The sequence below is a fragment of the Ochotona princeps genome, chromosome 17, assembly GCF_030435755.1.
Source record: "Ochotona princeps isolate mOchPri1 chromosome 17, mOchPri1.hap1, whole genome shotgun sequence".
NCBI lineage: Eukaryota > Metazoa > Chordata > Mammalia > Lagomorpha > Ochotonidae > Ochotona > Ochotona princeps.
In genome coordinates, this window is record NC_080848.1 from 40109941 (window position 1) to 40128254 (window position 18314).

Consider the following 18314-nt stretch of genomic DNA (forward strand, 5'->3'; position numbering starts at 1 on the left):
GAGCTCCATTAGATGCCAGTGCACAGGTTCCAACCCACCAGCTGTTTCCAAACTTTGTTTCTTCGAGGAAGAGCCAGGAGCAAGCAAACAGCTGTTCATTACTGAGCTTAAAAAACCACCAGAATGCTTTCTATTCAATAACTGAAAAGAAAATTAAGATTATATTTATATACACTTAGTCCTACAACTATGTTTTTGAAAACCTCTATAAAAGTTCCCTATATGCATGTGCGCATACACACACACACACACACACACACACACAGAGAAAAAAGCATGGAAAGCCAAACAGCATTTGATGCATTAATATGGTGCAAGTCAGGGTGAGTTTTCCTTCATTCCTGGTCTCCAAATTTGGTATTGCGGTTCTTTTAAAACGGAAATAGATTTATTTTCTTCAACTCCAACATCTACACTTACTGCCCTCAGGAAGAAACAAACCAGAACATATATCATCACAGAGCTGAGGCAGAAGACAGTGTGAGGCTGCTCAGCTGTTAATCCAGGGCTGACAACACTGTTAATGGAAGCATTTCTATTCCCACAACTGTGTAGCAGGCTGAAATGAATCTACAGCCAAATCTTTGACTAAGAAAGGAACACCAAGGCATGCAGTGGCCAGGAGAGTGGGAACCAAGGCTACCTGTCCAGACATACAGCTCCCAGGCTAAAGAGCAGGTGGGTGGTCTTCCAGCCATCTGGGACACTGGAACCGTCCCCTGTAGCAAACAGGTTGTGTTTGGCCGAGAGCACTTTGGTCACAGCAGCATCAACCTCTGCTGGCAGAAGACGGATGATTAACTGGCCCAGCAGGCCCAGCGTGAGGTGGTAGGTCTCGTTCAGGTGCCCTGCATTTGAGATGACAACCTGAAACATGAGGGGCAGGATGTGTTCCAGGTCGATCAGGGGGACTGTGGGGTCCTGCTGAGAGAGAGAGAGAGAGAGAGAGAGTGCTTTAGTGAAAAATCCATGTAACCATGGGTTACCTGTGAACACAATTAGGCTCCCAAACTCTTGACTTTTTAGCAGGAAGAAGGTGTTGATTAGGGCTAAGGCAAGGTCCTTAAGTCACTAAAGAGGTCCCCCCAGAAGGCAGTTCTCACAAAGCTGATTCTAGTCTGAACTGGAGGCTGCATCGTGGCAGAGGAAGTAAAGCCACCGTCTGCTCCACTCCTAGCAAAAGCACTGGAAGATGCCTCAAGTGTTTGGGCCCCTGCCACGCACGTGAGAGCTCCTGGCTCAAGCCTGGCTCAGCCCTGGCAGCAGCGAACATGTAGGGAGTGAACCAGCATATGGAAGATCTCTGTTTCTCCTTCTCTGTAATTGTCACTTTTAAATAAATAAATCTTTAAAAAAAGTCTGGGTTGGGTCCAGCCACTGTCTCTCTGCTTCCTGGCTTCCCATGTCATCGGTCATCGGTCATCGGTCATCTGCTCTCTGCCGCTGCTGCCCACACAGACATCAGCCCAGCAGGACAAACTGACCTTGGGCAGCGACCCTCTGGAACCACAAGGCAAAATGAACTCTTCCTTCGAAGAGGCTGGCTCAGCTACCCCTCTGTAATAGCAAATAGCTGACTGACACGCTACAGCAGTTAAACACTCCATCTTGCTCATATATATTTTTTTGACTTATTTTTATTGGAAAGTCAGATATACAGAGAGGAGGAGAGACAAAGAGGAAGATCTTCCATCCGCTGATTCACTCCGCAAGTGGCCACAATGGCTAGAGCTGAGACTCCTGGATTTGGCCTGGCTCAGCTCTGACCACTGCAGCTGTTCAGGGAGTGAACCTTCTCTCTGTAAATCTATCTTTCCAATGAAAGTAAGTAAATCTTTAAAAAAAAAAAATAGAAGAATGGTATGTGGGAGAGGGGTGGGGTGCTGGAGCAGCAGGTTAGGCCACCAGCATCACCAGCATCCTGTATGAGTACTGGTTCAAGTCCTGGCTTCTCCACTTCTAATCCAGCTCCCTGCTAATGCCCTGGGCAAAGCAGTAGAAGATGACTTAAATACCTGGGCCTCTGCCAATCATGTGGGACACTCAGATGGAGTTCCTGGCTTCAGTCAGGCCTAGCCTCTGCCATTATGGACATCTGGGAGTTGGACCACTAGAAATAAAGCATTTCTATCTCTGTCTCGTGCTCTCTCTCTATAATGTTGCCTTTCAAACAAATAAAATAAATTTAAAGGAAAAATTGTGGTAGAGACGAGAGAAAGAACTACACAAAGGATCTTGGGATTCAGAATTCTCAATGTCTAAGACAAGAGTTACAAAAACAGAAAAGAAGAAAATCACAATGTACTTGGTAGTTCCATCTGTGAATTAAAACGAATGATATGAACCATGATTCATACAAGCCCTCTCCCTAAATGAAGGGTTTTCAACACTGGTATTACCAGGTTGATTCTCATAATTTTTAAAAGATTACTGCTTACTTATTTTCATTCCATTTAAAAGGTAGATAGATAGATAGACAGACATATAGATAGAAAGAAGGAAAGTGGCTGGCACAATGGTTCAACCTGATAATCCTCCACCTGCAAGTACATCATCCCATATGGGTGCCAGTTCATGTACTGGATGGTCCACTTCCAATCTAGCTTCCTGCTTGCGGCTTAAGAAAGCAGTTGAGGATGTCTCAAGGCCTTGAGACCCTGCACCTGCATGGGAGATCTGAAAAAAGCTCCTGGCTACTGGTTACAAATCAGCTCAGCCTATAAAAGATCTGTCTTTCCTCTCTGAAAATCTGCTTTACAATAAAAATAAACACAATTAAAAAAAAAAAAAGATAGGTGGAGAGAGATCTTCCATCTGTTGGTTCACTTCCCAAATACCTGCAATAGCCAAGGTCAGGCTAGACAGAACAGGAGATTGGAACTCAGGCTGCAACTCTGGGGATGGTAGGGACCCAAGTAACTGATTTTATCACCTGCTGCCTTCCAGGAGGTACATCCTCAGGAAGCTGGATTGGAAGTGGGAGAGCTAGGACTCAAACCTTGGAACTCTATTATGGGCTACAGGTATCCCAAGTGTCCTAACTGCTGTGCCAACCACCTGCCCTAGGTCTGAGAACTCGTGTGTGGGGATGGAATTTGCTTGTGTATTTTAAGATATCTGATACACTATTAACAATAACCTTGTCTAGTGCTTAACCCTTGATTTATAAATGTTCTTCTCTACCAAAAACTCCAGACCATCTTGAGAATCGACAGAGTTCAGGGAGAATTTTCCTGAAACAAGGGAAGCTTAAAAAAAAAAAAGACACATCACATGGTCATAGCAGTCAGCCTGAATGGGCTTTCACTGGCCAAATCCAGGTTAATTTCAGCACTGAAATGTTACTTCAATTGTGGATTATAATCGAAGGAATAAAACAGGGAATCATGTACCCATCCTAAGTAGATTACTAGTTCTGAGAAGCAGTATATTTATATTGTTTCAGACTGTCTTGGCTAATGCTGTTTATTAATTGCAAGGACATCACATTGGGAAAGTCTGACACCACATAAGTGATCCAAGTGAACATAGCTAGAAATGCAATAAGGCAAAGCTGTATTTGCCTGATACGTTATGGTGAGAACATATCATTCCATCTGTTGCATTTCTGCCCACCTAGACAGAAAGGACTGCAATTTTCATGTGACAAGATCATGAAAACCAAAAGATAAACTGCAAAGATTAGAGATTAAAGGGATATAGCAAAATGGTACACATTAACTCTGACACTCTTGTTATAAGATTTTTGGAGTAACTTGCAAAAGTTGAACTGGGGTTAAGTACTGCCATTTCCAACTTTTGTGTAAGTATGTAATTGCTTCAAAATTAGAGATGATATGGAATGAATAAGACTTTCATTTGATGCAATGAAATGTTCATCAAATGTGGAAGTGCAAACTGTTTCTAGTGTTATGGAAAACGTTGCTAGATCAAGCTTGTTATGCAAAGCTAGTACACTTGCTAAGTGGCAAGGAACAGTATGTATGGAATAAGTCTGGGGCTGCTTCACTTCCCATCTGGCTGTGCTTGTGGCTTGGGAAGGCAGTGGATCCCATATGGGCGCCAGTTCTAATCCCGGCAGCTCCTCTTCCCATCCAGCTCCCTGCTTGTGGCCTGGGAAAGCAGTTGAGGATGGCCCAAAGCTTTGGGACCCTGCACCCGTGTGGGAGACCCAGAAGAGGTTCCTGGTTCCCGGCTTCGGATCGGCACAGCACCAGCCGTTGCGGTCACTTGGGGAGTGAATCATCGGACGGAAGATCTTCCTCTCTGTCTCTCCTCCTCTCTGTATATCTGACTTTGTAATAAAATAAATAAATCTTTAAAAAAATCATAATGTACATACTTACAAAATATAGAGAAGGTCAAAGAAGGAAACAACTTTATTCTGTGACCCTTCCCCTGGGGACAGAGAGACTATTAACAGACTATTATCAGCCTGTTTTCAACATGCTTTCTAAACTTTCTCTGTGCATGAGCCCGACCCCCAATGTCATCTGTCTCTTACCGACTTTAAAGGTGGTAACATGGCTGCCAGTAATCCCAAAATCCTCTTCTGGGAGCACTCGGCAAACACTTGCTCAGGATGTGGAGTAACTGCCTTTTCCTCCAACGGCTTCTGAGATAACACTTCTGAATTTTCTGTATCTGAGTTATAAAACACCAAACTTTCAGAACCAGAACAATCCTGGTTCTATACTCTACAAAGGGCAAGAAAGCTGCTGTCCCCGCACCGCCACAGAATCAAACTAGGACTTGAAAGCCGGCTTGTGTGTCGGCCTTTCTCAAGCAGGCCCGCTGGACCCCAACTCAATGGGCAGCCTGGGAAAGCAGGTGCCCATGCCCTGCCCCGCCACAGCACATCATCACCGTAACGTCCCACAGTGCTTCTACCTGACGGTCACTATCTGTCCTCCTTTCCTGGTTCATGTTCCTCTAGGCAATGTCTTGAGCTCTGAGAGACATTTCTCAAGCACCACAGGCACTTCGCCAGCCCCTGAGGACCACTGCCCATGAGCCAGGAGGCTGATGCCCAGGTGAGTCAGACTCGAGGCACCAGGGTGGTGTGTGATTGTTTCCTGGAACTTAGAACTCTATGCAGTGTAGTCCCCTCTGAGCTAATCCCATAGCCAGGGCACAACACAAGTGCTCACTGTGCCTCAGAACAGAGCAGGCGGCTGGGAAAAACACTGCTTTCCTGGGCTAACACACAGGAGGGGTTTGTGTACAGTCCCTTGGCCTGTAATACCTCCACTGCCCAGCTCCTCAGCTGTCCTAAACCACAGTTCTGCCCTCGCCCACTGTGCAACTCTGGCTGGCCACATCCTTAGCACAGCCTCACAGCACCTCTCCTGCTCCATCTCCTGGCAAAAGCACCCTCTCTCCATGATGTCTAGGGGCTTTTCCACTTCAGGGCCTTGGCTCTTGCTGTCTTTTCTGCCCTGGCTGCTGTTCCTACCACCAATCTTGGCACCTTCAAGGTTGCCAACATTCTTCCTCCAGCTTTATGCAGATTCAGCTCCCTCCAGAGAGAACACCAGCCTGCCTTTGCACCACTGACCCCTCTGTCGCAGGCAGAGCTCATTCCATCCCTGTCTTAAATCTTCCCAGACTGCTGAGAAGACCAGGAAGTAAGTTACTGTCTGCTTCACTCCCTTTTCATCTACAGAGTCTAGCAAAGAGCTGGACTAAAACTAGGTAATTATCTAAGGTAGGAAGGCAGTGAGAGATGATTTTCAAAGTGCTATCAGCACCATCTGAACAGAACTGAGAAACCTCGGTTTCTTGTTAGCAGAGTGTGCAACAGACAGCTCAGAGGGGAGCACGTGGGTACCATAAGGACAAAGGGACTAAGGCAACAGTCAGTCTGTACCTGAACGTCCGGTAGGTGTGCTGGCATCTGCAGTTGGGTCTGACATTGGGGTGTCACTTGAAGGCTTCTTTATTAATGACACATCTTCATCTGTCTTACTTCTCTGCTTGCCATTTAAAGGGCTGACTTCCTTATGTACAGTTTTTCCCCCCTAAAAACAAAGTGTTAAGAGTAAAGGTGTTAAGGTTTCTTAAGACCAAAGTTTAGCCTATAAATATTATTCTAAATCATTAGTCTATTTTCACAGACCAAAAATTTTTTGAATTTCATTAGAGAATGCCACTTGTTTCTTATGATAAGGTATACTTTAAAGCAAAGTTGTCGGTAACTAATCTTTTTAAGACTGTTCTATGGGGACTGAGACAAAAACTGCTTGCCTGTTCGAAGGCAGACCCTCCTGTGTGAACTCTCTGGACCATTCGGCACTTTGTAGAGATAATTCTGAAGTCTGGCAAATAGTTTTTCATCTGCAAAGAGTCACTGCAGTGGTACCTCCTTGATTGGCCTGAAATCACTGGGACAAAATCAACTAGATGATGCTTCTGAGATCGGTTTCTCAATTGTTTAAAACAGAATATTCCCAGTCCCCAGCCACACTCAGGTACTGTCATAAGATTGGTGCTGCCAGCTTTAACACCTTGGCAGCTCCTTGGAAAATCTCATTGTAGTCCCCAGGCAGGGGAAGCATGAAACATCTTTTTGTATAAGTAACGAAGGACGCATTCAGAGAATAATGGTGACTTGGACACAAGAATGTAAAAGGCATATGAAAGGAATTTCCACTGGCCAAATAGGAGACTATCTGAGTGTCAAAATGAATAATGAGATTCAATCCGTTGAATTAAAAACATTCATGAGACCACTCTCACACTAATGAGGAAACCAGTAAGGCTGGAGGATGGTGAGCCACAGGGGCAAGGGCTCACAGGAAGCTTCACACACTTGCAGCCTCAAAGGTGGGACTGTTGATTCATCTTGTCTCCCCACAACATGGCTTGGCCCCACAACCAGGGGCTCTGTGGTCAGCAATGACAGCTCCAAGACAGTTACATGGCCCATCTCAGCAGGCTCCACCTGGGCTTTTGTCTTCCTCTACACAACAATGGGGACCAGTGAGCTGTAACCAAATGGGGACTCCCTGAGTTGGCAACCTGTCACACACAGATGACAGAAACATCACAGGCTCTTGAGATATAGTCAGAGGCATTCACAGCTTAAACCCAAGCTCTGGAGGTGGCACAGCAAACGCAATGTGGTGCTTCTGCACATAACAGTCTTTAGCACCCCTATCCACAGGTTACACCTGGATCCAGAAAGCCTCTTCCGTCCTTGCTGCTGTACATGAACCACTCTGTCTACCTGGCAAGCAGCTTTCGGTAGCACCTATTTTCTGACTGGATATAAAAATAGCTACCTGCATACCTTGTTTGGCTTTTAAAAAACAAAAGCCCCTCAGGAAGCAGCTTCATGGGAGTAGCTAACGCTGGCATGGGACTTGGCAGCATGCACCCTGCTCTAAGCATATGACACGTGCTTTTCCAGTGTGTAAGATTCGCAGCTCCTCACAGCAACTCCATTACAGGTATCGTTAGTATTACCATCCCCGCTTTACAGATGTGGAAACTGGATGGAAGCAAAGTGAGGACAGCAGCACGCCCGAGGGCTGACAGCCCAGGCCAAGGGTCTGCGCCTTCAACTCTTCTACCACACTGCTGGGGTGATCGGCTGACCTGAGGCTCAGCCTGTGATTCTGCCTAATAAAGAAGTGACTTACACGGCAGGGCAAGCAAGGGTATGTCTGCAATGGCTCCTCAGCAGCCTGCGTTCCCTTCTTCTGCAGTGTCTCCTCTGACGTACAGCACGGCCCCGGGACCACGAGGGCCTCCTGTTCTGGGGCAGAGTGGCCATCTGGCAATACACCAAGAAGAGCTAAGGCTTTAAGACCTACATGGGAAGCAGATGAGAGAACAGTTATAAGTTTTGTAACAAGCGTTATTTCTTGCAAATGTCACAAAGCACATTGCACTACACAGAAATGGACAGCAGAGTTCTTCATGGAGCACTGGATACTCTACAGCCCTGGCTGCCTAAGTTTATTCAGCTCCGGATCTCAGACAGAGAAAGTCCAGATCGCCAGGGATATCTGCACTTTTTTAGCAACAGGGGACAAAAGATGTAACAGGATTTTCTATTTAAATAAATCATAAACTCCAAGTTTATAGTAGCTCCACACAACCAGATTTCTAAAAACCCACCTCTCCCCGGGAAGTGATTAACAAAATTGGCTTTAAGTACTGGGATCACCCTAAATGCCTGCCACCTGAAAGAGGCTGCCTCCGCCAAGGTTAACTAGAATGTTTGAGAGAAGCTGAACTAAGTCTACACTCTTCTCTCTGGCACGCAGGACTGTCTGGGTACTTTATGAGGCTATTTTACTTCTAAACAGCTGTCATCCAGAACAGATTTGCACTCCAGGTTTTGTTTTTTTTTTTTTTAAAAAGGATTCTTTCACACAATTTGGAAAATTCAGAAAATGTACCTACAGACATTCAGAGTTTTAATTGCTATATATATTCTTTTTTTTTTTTTAACATCTCTTTATGTATCTTTTAAAGAAACCAAATGGCAACATTTCGCTCAAATGAATCCAAGAACTGAAAATACGTTCCACACCAGCGTGAGCCTTCTGTGGCAAACTGCATTTTTTTTTTTGTCTCAAAACCAATTGTGGCATGTACTTCTGTTGGGGTGTTGCCTGCACCAGCAGCTGGGTCTTGGCTTTGGTCTCTGTGCTGGAGGAGCAGTCACCTTTTCCCTGGTGAGCCTTCATCAGACAGTCCCCGACGAGCTTCATGCACTGGCTCCGCAGGATGGTGGCATTGCTGCGGGCCTGGGGATCCAGCTTCTCCCCATCCATGTCCTCCACGCTGGCCAGGTGGGCACTATAGAGAGCCAGGGCAGCAAAGAGCAGCCAGGAGTAATTGTGGATGTAGGGCTGAATGAGCCTCTGCCGGTCGCTGATCCGGATGGTCACCATCGGGTAGGCCGTGATGCTGTGGGTAGGCAAGTGGCTGCAAAAGCAAGGCGTTTCTCAAGGCTGTAGGTCCAACAAGGAGCCCGGGGCCTCAGGGGAGCTGGCACCAGGCACCTCTAGGCTGTGAGTATTGAAAATTAAAATTTACCCTTTCCTGCGAAGAGGAACGCACACAGACATGGGCTGTGCCATTTCAGGACTTTACAGCCCCCAGCAGATTGGAAACCAGGGGACAGAATGCCTGGCTCTGGTGCTTGCAAGGTGTGGTAACAGCCTTTTAGTAATGTGAGAAGATACCCGTAACTTTTAGAGGTAGTTACAAAGTATGTACGAAGGAAATTACTTTGATTTTAAAAGTGGCTGAACAGAGAAAAAGTAAGCACCTGGGTAATGGGTGCATGGGGGCTCAGACTAGTCTACTTCTGCGTATATTAAATGTTCTCTATAATGAAATTTTTTTTCTCTTCTTAAGAAAACAAGGCCCCTACTGAAGTGAAAGATTTCATACAAAAAAGGTTTCCTGATCACAGGCAATCTAAGACATACCCATACGAGTATTTCTTTGTGGCATAGCATCCATAGCAAAGATCAAAGTCATCACACACATTGCAATTCATCCTCCGGCCTATGATCAAACCCTGGCAGTGGTCACAGGTAAATTCCATGTTGACCATCTCGTGGTCATCTCCGTGGCCCTCAGGCTTCACTCCACCTAGGGGAAAATCCACCAGCATGAGATGTAGGAGGCATAGCACTCTGAGAAAGGCTAGTTTCCAAACCCAAACCAATCCTGGCCCCACAGTTATTCCCTGTAGACTGCTCAGGGAGGCACGGGGTCACAGGCATCCTTTGCAAATCAGAGTGCTCTGTCCAGGTGGCGCCAAACCTATGAATGATATTCTCAGGATTGTGTAACAGTCTGACCAAATAAACTACCACAAGTGCCACCTTGACTGCTGTTCAGCAGAGACAAGTTCCTGTGCCAAGCTGTAGTGTCTTACAGCCCTATCCCTGACAAAGCCTCAGCAACCATTCGGTGTTGAAGACACCCAGTACTGAAGAGCCTGCAGGTTTGTGCTCTCCCTTCATCAGTGCAGAAACACAGATGGAAACAGCCTGCACAGCTCCAGACCCAGCGAGGGAGCATGATAGTCATGGCAAGATGGGCCTCTGTCTCCTCCTTGCTCTAAGTCTACTGGTTCTCCAGACCATGCCATGGACATTGTTGCATGTTCCCCGCCTCTGACCCGCTTCTGTTCCTACTGCTGTGAATCTAGAGCAGGCTCTCATGTCCTTGTGACCACTATGATTGACTCCCTAAAGGAAATTCTCACACAGACAGAACATTCTTCCTCTGATCATGTCAGCATCCTGCTCAAAAAACCTTTCCCACTATTGTAAATTATTCACATTCCTCAACCTACTATCTCAGGGCCACATAATCTGGACCCCATCTGTCTTAATCATCACACTCAAGTGTGTCTGCCTCGACTCACTGTAGGTGCTCACTCTTGTCCCAGGGCTTGCTGTGTCCCCCAGGATGATGCTCTCCCCTGTGTTTCCTTCAGCTCTAAGTTTCTGCAAGAAGCACTTCTCATCCCACTTTCCTGGCAGTACTGAACCTTTTGAGAAACAGTGTAATCTGTTCTTCTGTGACTAAGCACAAACACTTTTGTACCAGAATGCAAACTCCAGGCATGAGCAGGCTCCCTGCTAGACAGGAAAGGTTTTCAGGGCAGAAGCACTGTCTATTGTCGGATCATACATGCACAGAGCACTCATTCATATGCTCTACTTTAACACCTACAAACCAAGTGTGCCAAAGCAACTTTGAAATTGCTTTTGTTCTGGGTGTGCAATTTGGTACTCATAAACACCTTCATGGTTCAGAAGCAAAAATAATTTCCTAGAAACTCAGACTACTGCCCATTCACTGGTGCTGAGTGTCTATCGAGTGGCTGCACCCAGCAGGATGGAAGTCAGCCCATCAGCTAACAGCCATGGAGCTCCTCACTGAGTTAAGGACATAATCAGAGAAGACCACAGGGTAGTATTCTGATTTACTATAGTGGCAGTATTGCACAAAACAGAAAAGGATACTTTTTGGGTATGGCACTCTCAGCCCACCACACATTACCAAGGAAGCAAGTTTTGCAGAGATCCATATCACTGCACTGCAGGCAGCGGTAGCGATGCCAGGGAGCGATCTCATCACAGCCGTCACAAGAGATGTCCACATTCAGCAGGTCACAGTAGCGAGCAATAAACATGTGCATCTGTAGAGTGAAACCATCACAGTTAACCAGCAGGCTTTCTGTGACCATGACTCACTGATCAAGTCATCATTCACAAGGTACTCCACACAATCCAGGCATTGCACTTGCTATCAGCACTTGACCATGAATGAGCTCAGTGGCTAGTTGGGACCTTTCTCAGGCAGACAGGTGATGACCATGCAGGATGGAAAGCACCCTGACAGACCCATTCGGGGGCACAGCTATCAGTGGGGATGAGAGAAGTCAAGGAAGGCTTTCTAAAGGAGGTAACTCCTCCCTAAGCTGAGACCTAAGAGATTAACAGCAGCTGAGAGGGACCAAGGAGGGAGGACATGTGAGAGAGAAGGAACAGCAGGTCCTATGTGAAGAGGCATAAAGGTGGCAAGACAAGAGTTTAAGAAATTGGCAGAATTCTGTGCATAGTATATTGTTGAGCGGATATAATCAGACAGAATGGTTAAATGACAAGAGGCCCTGAACGCTAGTCTAAGGAGTTGCCATCTATGTACAGTTAGGGGAGACATGTGCTCAACTCTAAACGTTCTAAGAGTTCCTGTGGTTGCTGAGCACAGAATCAAAGGCAAGACTGCAGTCATGGAGGTGGACCATGAGAGGAGTCATTAAAGTAACCTGCAGCCCAACAGAGAAAGCAAAGGCAGAGTGAGGAACCTTGGGAACAGTCTGGAGAAGAAGGGGTCAGGGTCAAGCATGTCAAAGTTCTGGTCTGAGTGTTCTGTTGGACAATAGCAGTGTTTGCAAACACAGGCAACACTGTGTGTACTTCCCAAAGGACCACTTCCCAGCACTTCAACAGAAAAAAGCTTTCTGAGGAGACAATGTATGAGCAAACAGACTGTTGCACGGGGAAGTACCTGGAGGCTATACCACAGTTTATGTTTAGGGTCTGAAAACAGGGAATCCAATTACTAAGTTGCCTTCAGTGGCACACCAAACCAAGTTGCCTTATGACTACAGACAGCTCCCAATAAGATAACAACACACAGGAGGCAGAGTTCTGAAGCCCAGCTGGTATGCTCCCTGTGAGCACCCCAAGTAGGAGTTCCGTGGCTGGCACACAGGAAATACCCAGTACCCGGGAAATGAGTGGATAGAACAGCAGAGCCTGGCACATGTGGCAGTGACAGCCAACACACCAAATAGGGTCAGGGACATGGTGGGCTGTCTGAGCCTGGTGCTTTCCATATCTGAATCACACACTGCTGAGTCTGTGCCTCGCTGAAAGGTGGCTTCCCATGGTGCTCCCCCCCACCCCCAGCAGAGAGCTGCTGCCCCAAGGACACTCACGTCCTTCCGCAGTTGTAAATTAATAAATGGGCACCCAATACTGCAACTGGCCTTGGGAACTGATGTTCTGCAAGTAGTTTAGTTGTATGTGAGGCAGTCGCTGAGAATGGTCAAATTAGAACTCAGTCCCTCAGGGTAAGGCCAGAATCTGTAGACCAGACTCCAGGGACTGCTGGAGCCCCCAAGTCGTTTCGTGGGTCCCCAGCCCTTTCCTGGTCCAGTGGCAGCCATCCCAGAGGCAGCTCCCCACCCTCTCTCTTTGTAAATCCCAGCACTTCATTTCCAATTACACTGGTGGAGTGGTCTTACTTTCCTCTGCTTCTCTGGATCCTCCTGGGCTATTTTTTCATACCAGGCCTCAAACATGCCATCCTGACACTCATCCATCCACTCTGAATTCTGCTTGGCATCAGCAAGTTCATCTTCTTCACTCCACTGGCTGAAAGAAGGACACAAAGAGAAGCAAGCCTCTCCCAGTAAGTTCAGTGCTGCTTAGCAAACTCTGGATCTAACTTCGTGTGCATTTTAAACTTCCCAGGGGAGAAGACCCCAGGGTCTGTCAGGTATCTGATAGACAATGATTGAAAGGAAGCAGCCCTTTCTGAGCAGACAGTAAAGGGGGTGGGGATGGAGTGTGAAAGGCTGGATCTATGTGACAAAAACCCATTTGACAACCACGGGTAGTGAGCCTACCATGTGCCAAGCACAAGGGCTAAATAAAGTATTTTTTGTTTTTTAAGTTTTTCATGCTCAGCACATACGAGTGGCGGCAGCACGTGAAGGGGATCAGGGATGCCAGGCCTCCAGGTGTAGTCCTCGCTGCTGAGAGCTCCTGACACATTATTTAGCCCTGGTCCTCAGTTTCATCACTTCCAGTTAAGGGTTTCAGGATGATTATCTCACAGGTTCCTTTCAATGCAAGCTTACAAATGTCCACAATTTCGTTTTACAGTTTGTTTCAGCAACCAGCATTTCAAACACAAGAGGATTTGCTTGATAGCAAATACCAAGTATTTACCAACCAACAAGTACACATTCATTCCAGCATTCTAAGAAAATGATTTTAGGCCTGCTCATACTTAGCTTTGGGATGTGGCTATGACACACTGTGTTTCTGCCCTCACGGACTATACCACACATGCACAGACAGGCCTTGAGACAATAAGCAGACTGACAGCTGAGGCGCCGCTGTGGAGCCCTCACCCCTAATGGCTGGGTGTCCTTTAGGTGTGAGCAGCACCTTCTAACAGCAGAGCGCCGGCTCAGGGGCATTAAACAAGGAGAAGCCTTAAATTCTATCTCTGAGAGAGTGAAAAAGCCCCAGTATCGACTCATCTATTTCCTACTTCTCTTAACACTTTTCTTCTCCCTTTTCTATTCCTTTATCTTCTCTACACACACACACACACACACACACACACACACACGGCTAATGGATAAGAGGAATTGAATGGGACAGAGACATTCAGCAAGCTAGGGCTACGATGTTCAAAAGTGCAGAGGAGGGGCCAGCACCATGGCCTAGTGGTTAAAGTCCTCGCCTTGAATGCGCCAGGATCCCATATGGGTGCCGGTTCTGGTCCCAGCAGAACCACTTCCCATCCAGCTCCCTGCTTGTGGCCTGAGAAAGCAGCTGAGGATGGCCAAAACCCTTGGGACACTGCACCTGTGTGGGAGACCTGGAGAAAGATCCTGGTTCCCAGCTTTGGATCGGCACAGCAGCGACCGTTGCACTCACTTGGGGAGTGAATCATTGGACGGAAGATCTTCCTCTCTGTCTCTCCTCCTCTGTGTATATCTGCCTTTCCAATATAAATGAATAAATCTTAAAAAAAAAAAAAGTGCAAAAGATCTGCAGCTTGAGTTCCCATCACCACCAAATGCCAATTTATGCAGCATTGCTATGTGCCATGCCCAGTCCTAACCACTTAAAAATACAGCTCATGTATTCTTCAGCACAAGCCTTAGAGGCAGGTGCCATCATTATCTCCATCTCAGAAGATGAGGAAACTGAGGCACATGAGGGCTCGCTAACCTGTCAGGTGACCTAATCGGTGCGAGGCAAAGCCAGGCTCTGACACAGACCATTGCTACACTCTGTGCTGTCAGCCCTTGCACTGAGAAACCCGCAACTCACCATCCACCATCCACCATGGGGGTGCAGGACATTCTTACCTGATCACACTGTCATGGACACTTATATTTTCCTGTGACGTTTTCATAAGCAGATCTGGTAACTGAATATCAACAAAGAAGGCCAGATCACTGGGTTCCCAGCCCATATCCAAAAGATGGAGCAGGGCCGTCTGAACACAGGAGAAGGCAGGCAGCAAAGACCTGGAGAGGCCACAGAGGGGACAGTTACCAAACTGCCCGTCATCAGCTGAGACAACAGGAACACCACCAGGTAGCGAATGGAGAGCAGGTGGAAGCCCCACAGTGCTGATCCGGTGGGGTTCCTTTAAGCTGAAGCAAACGAATTCTGTAACCTTTCCATTATGCCACTGCTACCCTAGGTGCATCTTAAGGGATAGGACTCAGCAGGAAAAATCATTTCCTGTTCAAGAGCAAGGTCAGGGAAGCCCCAAAGGAGCTGAAGTTATGCAAGTTAGATTTGCAGATGATCCCTTTGACTTAAGGTTTATTGGAACCCACCTGTTCCTCCTAAGGAGAAGACAGGGAAGTGGCAAGTTTTAAAACTGTATTAATAAATCAAAAATTTTAAATAATATGCTATAAATTCTAAAATAAACCCACATCAATCTCCTTTAAACTGTACACACCAGACAGAAAAATGATTGGGAGAAAAATATACTAAGTTAATATTTGTGATTAACTATAGTTTGTCAGATCACAGGTTACTCTTACAATATTCTTTGTGCTTTCCTGTATCTCAATAAATATTTAAAACACAATGATAAGGGCCCGGCGGCGTGGCCTAGCGGCTAAAGTCCTCGCCTTGAACGCACCGGGATCCCATATGGGCACTGGTTCTAATCCCGGCAGCTCCACTTCCCATCCAGCTCCCTGCTTGCGGCCTAGGAAAGCAGTTGAGGACGGCCCATAGCATTGGGACACTGCACCCGTGTGGGAGACCCGGAAGAGGTTCCAGGTTCCCGGCTTCGGATCGGTGCGCATCGGCCCGTTGCGGCTCACTTGGGGAGTGAATCATCGGACAGAAGATCTTCCTCTCTGTCTCTCCTCCTCTATGTATATCTGGCTGTAATAAAATGAATAAATCTTTTTTTAAAAAAACACAATGATAAAGTTATCCATTACCTATCATTGATGATACTAAATCCTTTAACTGCTTTGACCAAAAACAGAACAAGCTGATAGTAGGTGTCTCGAATTTCTTTATGTAGCTCAGCACCACAGCCTTCCAAGTGTCCAAAATAACTAGAAATAGAAGAAATCACCCAACTTACTTGACAGAACATTTTTTACCTAATAATTATTACTGCTTACATGAAAACGAACCAAGAGGAGGCAAATGCCTGGGCATTTGGCACAGCAAATAAGACACAGTGTGGGATGTGTGCATCCTATGTTGGAGTGACTAGATTCAAGACCCAGGTTCATTTCCAATTCCAGCTTCTCCTAATGTGAATCCTGGAAAGCAGCAAGTGATTGTTCAAGTGGGATCCCTGCCACCCCTGTCATGGCCGTCAGGGCCACTTGGGGAGTGAACCAGCGGATGCCAGATCTGCCTCTCCATCTCTCTGCATAACTTTGCCTTTCAAATAAAAATCAAATAAATGTAAAAAAAAACATAAAAATAGGAAACAAACATTTTGTGGTGCAGTGAGTTACACCTGTAATGCTGGCACCCATATGGTCCCAGATTAGTTCCAGAGGCTCCACTTTCCATCTAAATCCCTAACGCTTCTGGGAAAGCAGTGAAAGATGGTTCATGTGCTGGGTCCCTGCCATCCAGGTGGGAGATTCACATAGAGTTCCAGGTTTCCAGCTTCAGTCAGGCCAAGTCCCTGCCGTTGTGGTCAACTGGGGGTACACTGGCAGGAGGAAACTCTTCCTCTTTCTTGTCTCTCCCTCCCTCTCTCTGGATCTCTGTCAAATAAATAAACTAAAAATCTTAATAAAAATAAATGCATATACTCTCTTGTATTTTTTCTTTGCTGTCAATATAGCGCAAACTCTATTCAAGCTGGGATCTGTTTACCTGCCACAGCTGTATATGCCCAGCTAGAACAGCTTCTGGCCTAGTAGACACTAAAAACATACGTGTGAGGGACCCGTGTGGTAGCCTAGTAACTAAAGTCCTCGCCTTGAACGCGCTGGGATCCCATATGGGCACCAGTTCTAATCCCGGCAGCTCCACTTCCCATCCAGCTCCCTGCTTGTGGCCTGGGAAAGCAGTCGAGGACGGCCCAAAGCTTTGGGACCCTGCACCCGCGTGGGAGACCCGGAAGAAGCTCCTGGCTCCTGACTTCGGATTGGCTCAGCTCCAGCTGTTGTGCCCACCTGGGGAGTGAACCAGTTGGGAGATCTTCCTCACTGTCTTTCCTTCTTTTTGTAAATCTGACTTTCCAGTAAAAATAAATAACAATCTTAAAAAAAAAAAAAAAAAATCCATGTAAACAAACACCAGAAACACCCTGTGAGCTACTTGGATTAATGTTGCTACTTTAAGTGACCGTTAACTTCACTTACAGCTTCCAAGAGCCACACATGGATGGATTTATCCTCAGTGTCTGGTAAAATAAAGCTGATAAACTTGTCAGAGGAAATAGACATGTTTCTGAGACTGATTTAAAGGGCAAGGCTGTTGTTTTTTCTTGGGATGAGAGAATATTCTACATTAAAACAATGGTGCTATTAATTAGAGAGGGCATTTCAGTTTTGCAAAATGACTTCTGCCTTCCCTCCAGGGGCATTGCTCGTACTTACTTGGTAAAATCCTTCTGGCAGGTCAGGAGTTCCAATAGGAAAAGTATACACGGAGGATGAAAGCAATGGGGCTGCCCGAGGGACTCCATGCAGTACTGGATTACCTGCAGGACCTCAAGGATGCTCTGGGCTTGAGCTTTCTTCAAGGAAAGCACCTGTACAACACTGGAGACAGACGAACAGATAACTCTTGAACCGGGACAGAAAGCAGACATATCCTCTAACCCAGTTCTGAAGCCCTCTCCATAAAAAGGGAAACATTCCTGCGAGGTGTTCCGAGTAGCATGTACGGAGAAGCCTCTTAGTCACCATTTCACACCTAATGTCAGCTCACAGCAATTGTCCCTAAGTCCAGCAACCCGTTTTAAAAAATTAATTCCTAAAAACAACTTTGCTTTTTTTACTTTCTCTCAGAGATAATTTAATTATTAGGACACAGAATTTTATTTTATTTTATTTTTAAAGATTTATTCATTTTTATTGGAAAGCCGGATATACAGAGAGGAGGAGAAACAGAGAGGAAGATCTTCCGTCCGATGATTCACTCCCCGAGTGAGCCGCAATGGCTGGTGCTGAGCCAATCTGAAGCCGGGAATCAGGAACCTCTTCCAGGTCTCCCACGCAGGTGCAGTGTCCCAAAGCATTGGACCGACCTCAACTGCTTTCCCAGGCCACAAGCAGGGAGCTGGATGGGAAGTGGAGCTGCCGGGATTAGAATTGGTGCCCATATGGGATCCCAGCGCGTTCAAGGCGAGGACTTTAGCCGCTAGGCCACGCCGCCTAGCGGCGTGGACACAGAATTTTAAACATGCAACATGGGATTGGCATTGTGGCAGAGTGGATAAAGTTACTGCCTGTAACACTGGCATCCCACATGGGCACTGGATTGAGACCCAGGTGTTTTACTTCCAATCCAAAC

At 46.5% G+C, this 18314-nt stretch overlaps 1 protein-coding gene across 6 annotated transcripts in view; it reads right to left on the reverse strand.

Annotated features, from left to right (window-relative positions):
• The window catches only part of ZZEF1 (zinc finger ZZ-type and EF-hand domain containing 1), a 108311-nt gene that overhangs the window by 22287 nt on the left and 67710 nt on the right, over positions 1–18314 (reverse strand). For 3 of the 6 annotated variants that reach the window (XM_058676319.1, XM_058676318.1, XM_058676316.1), the window contains exons 30-40: positions 17396–17560; positions 15764–15883; positions 14660–14821; positions 12794–12923; positions 11041–11179; positions 9450–9615; positions 8678–8940; positions 7644–7813; positions 5870–6020; positions 4505–4644; positions 644–921 (exon numbers count right to left, since the gene is read on the reverse strand). In XM_058676319.1, coding sequence (XP_058532302.1) covers positions 644–921; positions 4505–4644; positions 5870–6020; positions 7644–7813; positions 8678–8940; positions 9450–9615; positions 11041–11179; positions 12794–12923; positions 14660–14821; positions 15764–15883; positions 17396–17560 — 1884 coding nt within the window. Of the gene's footprint in view, positions 1–643; positions 925–4504; positions 4645–5869; positions 6021–7643; positions 7814–8677; positions 8941–9449; positions 9616–11040; positions 11180–12793; positions 12924–14659; positions 14822–15763; positions 15884–17395; positions 17561–18314 lie in introns of all 6 variants that reach the window. The other 3 variants (XM_058676315.1, XM_058676317.1, XM_058676314.1) reach the window with 1 other exon arrangement.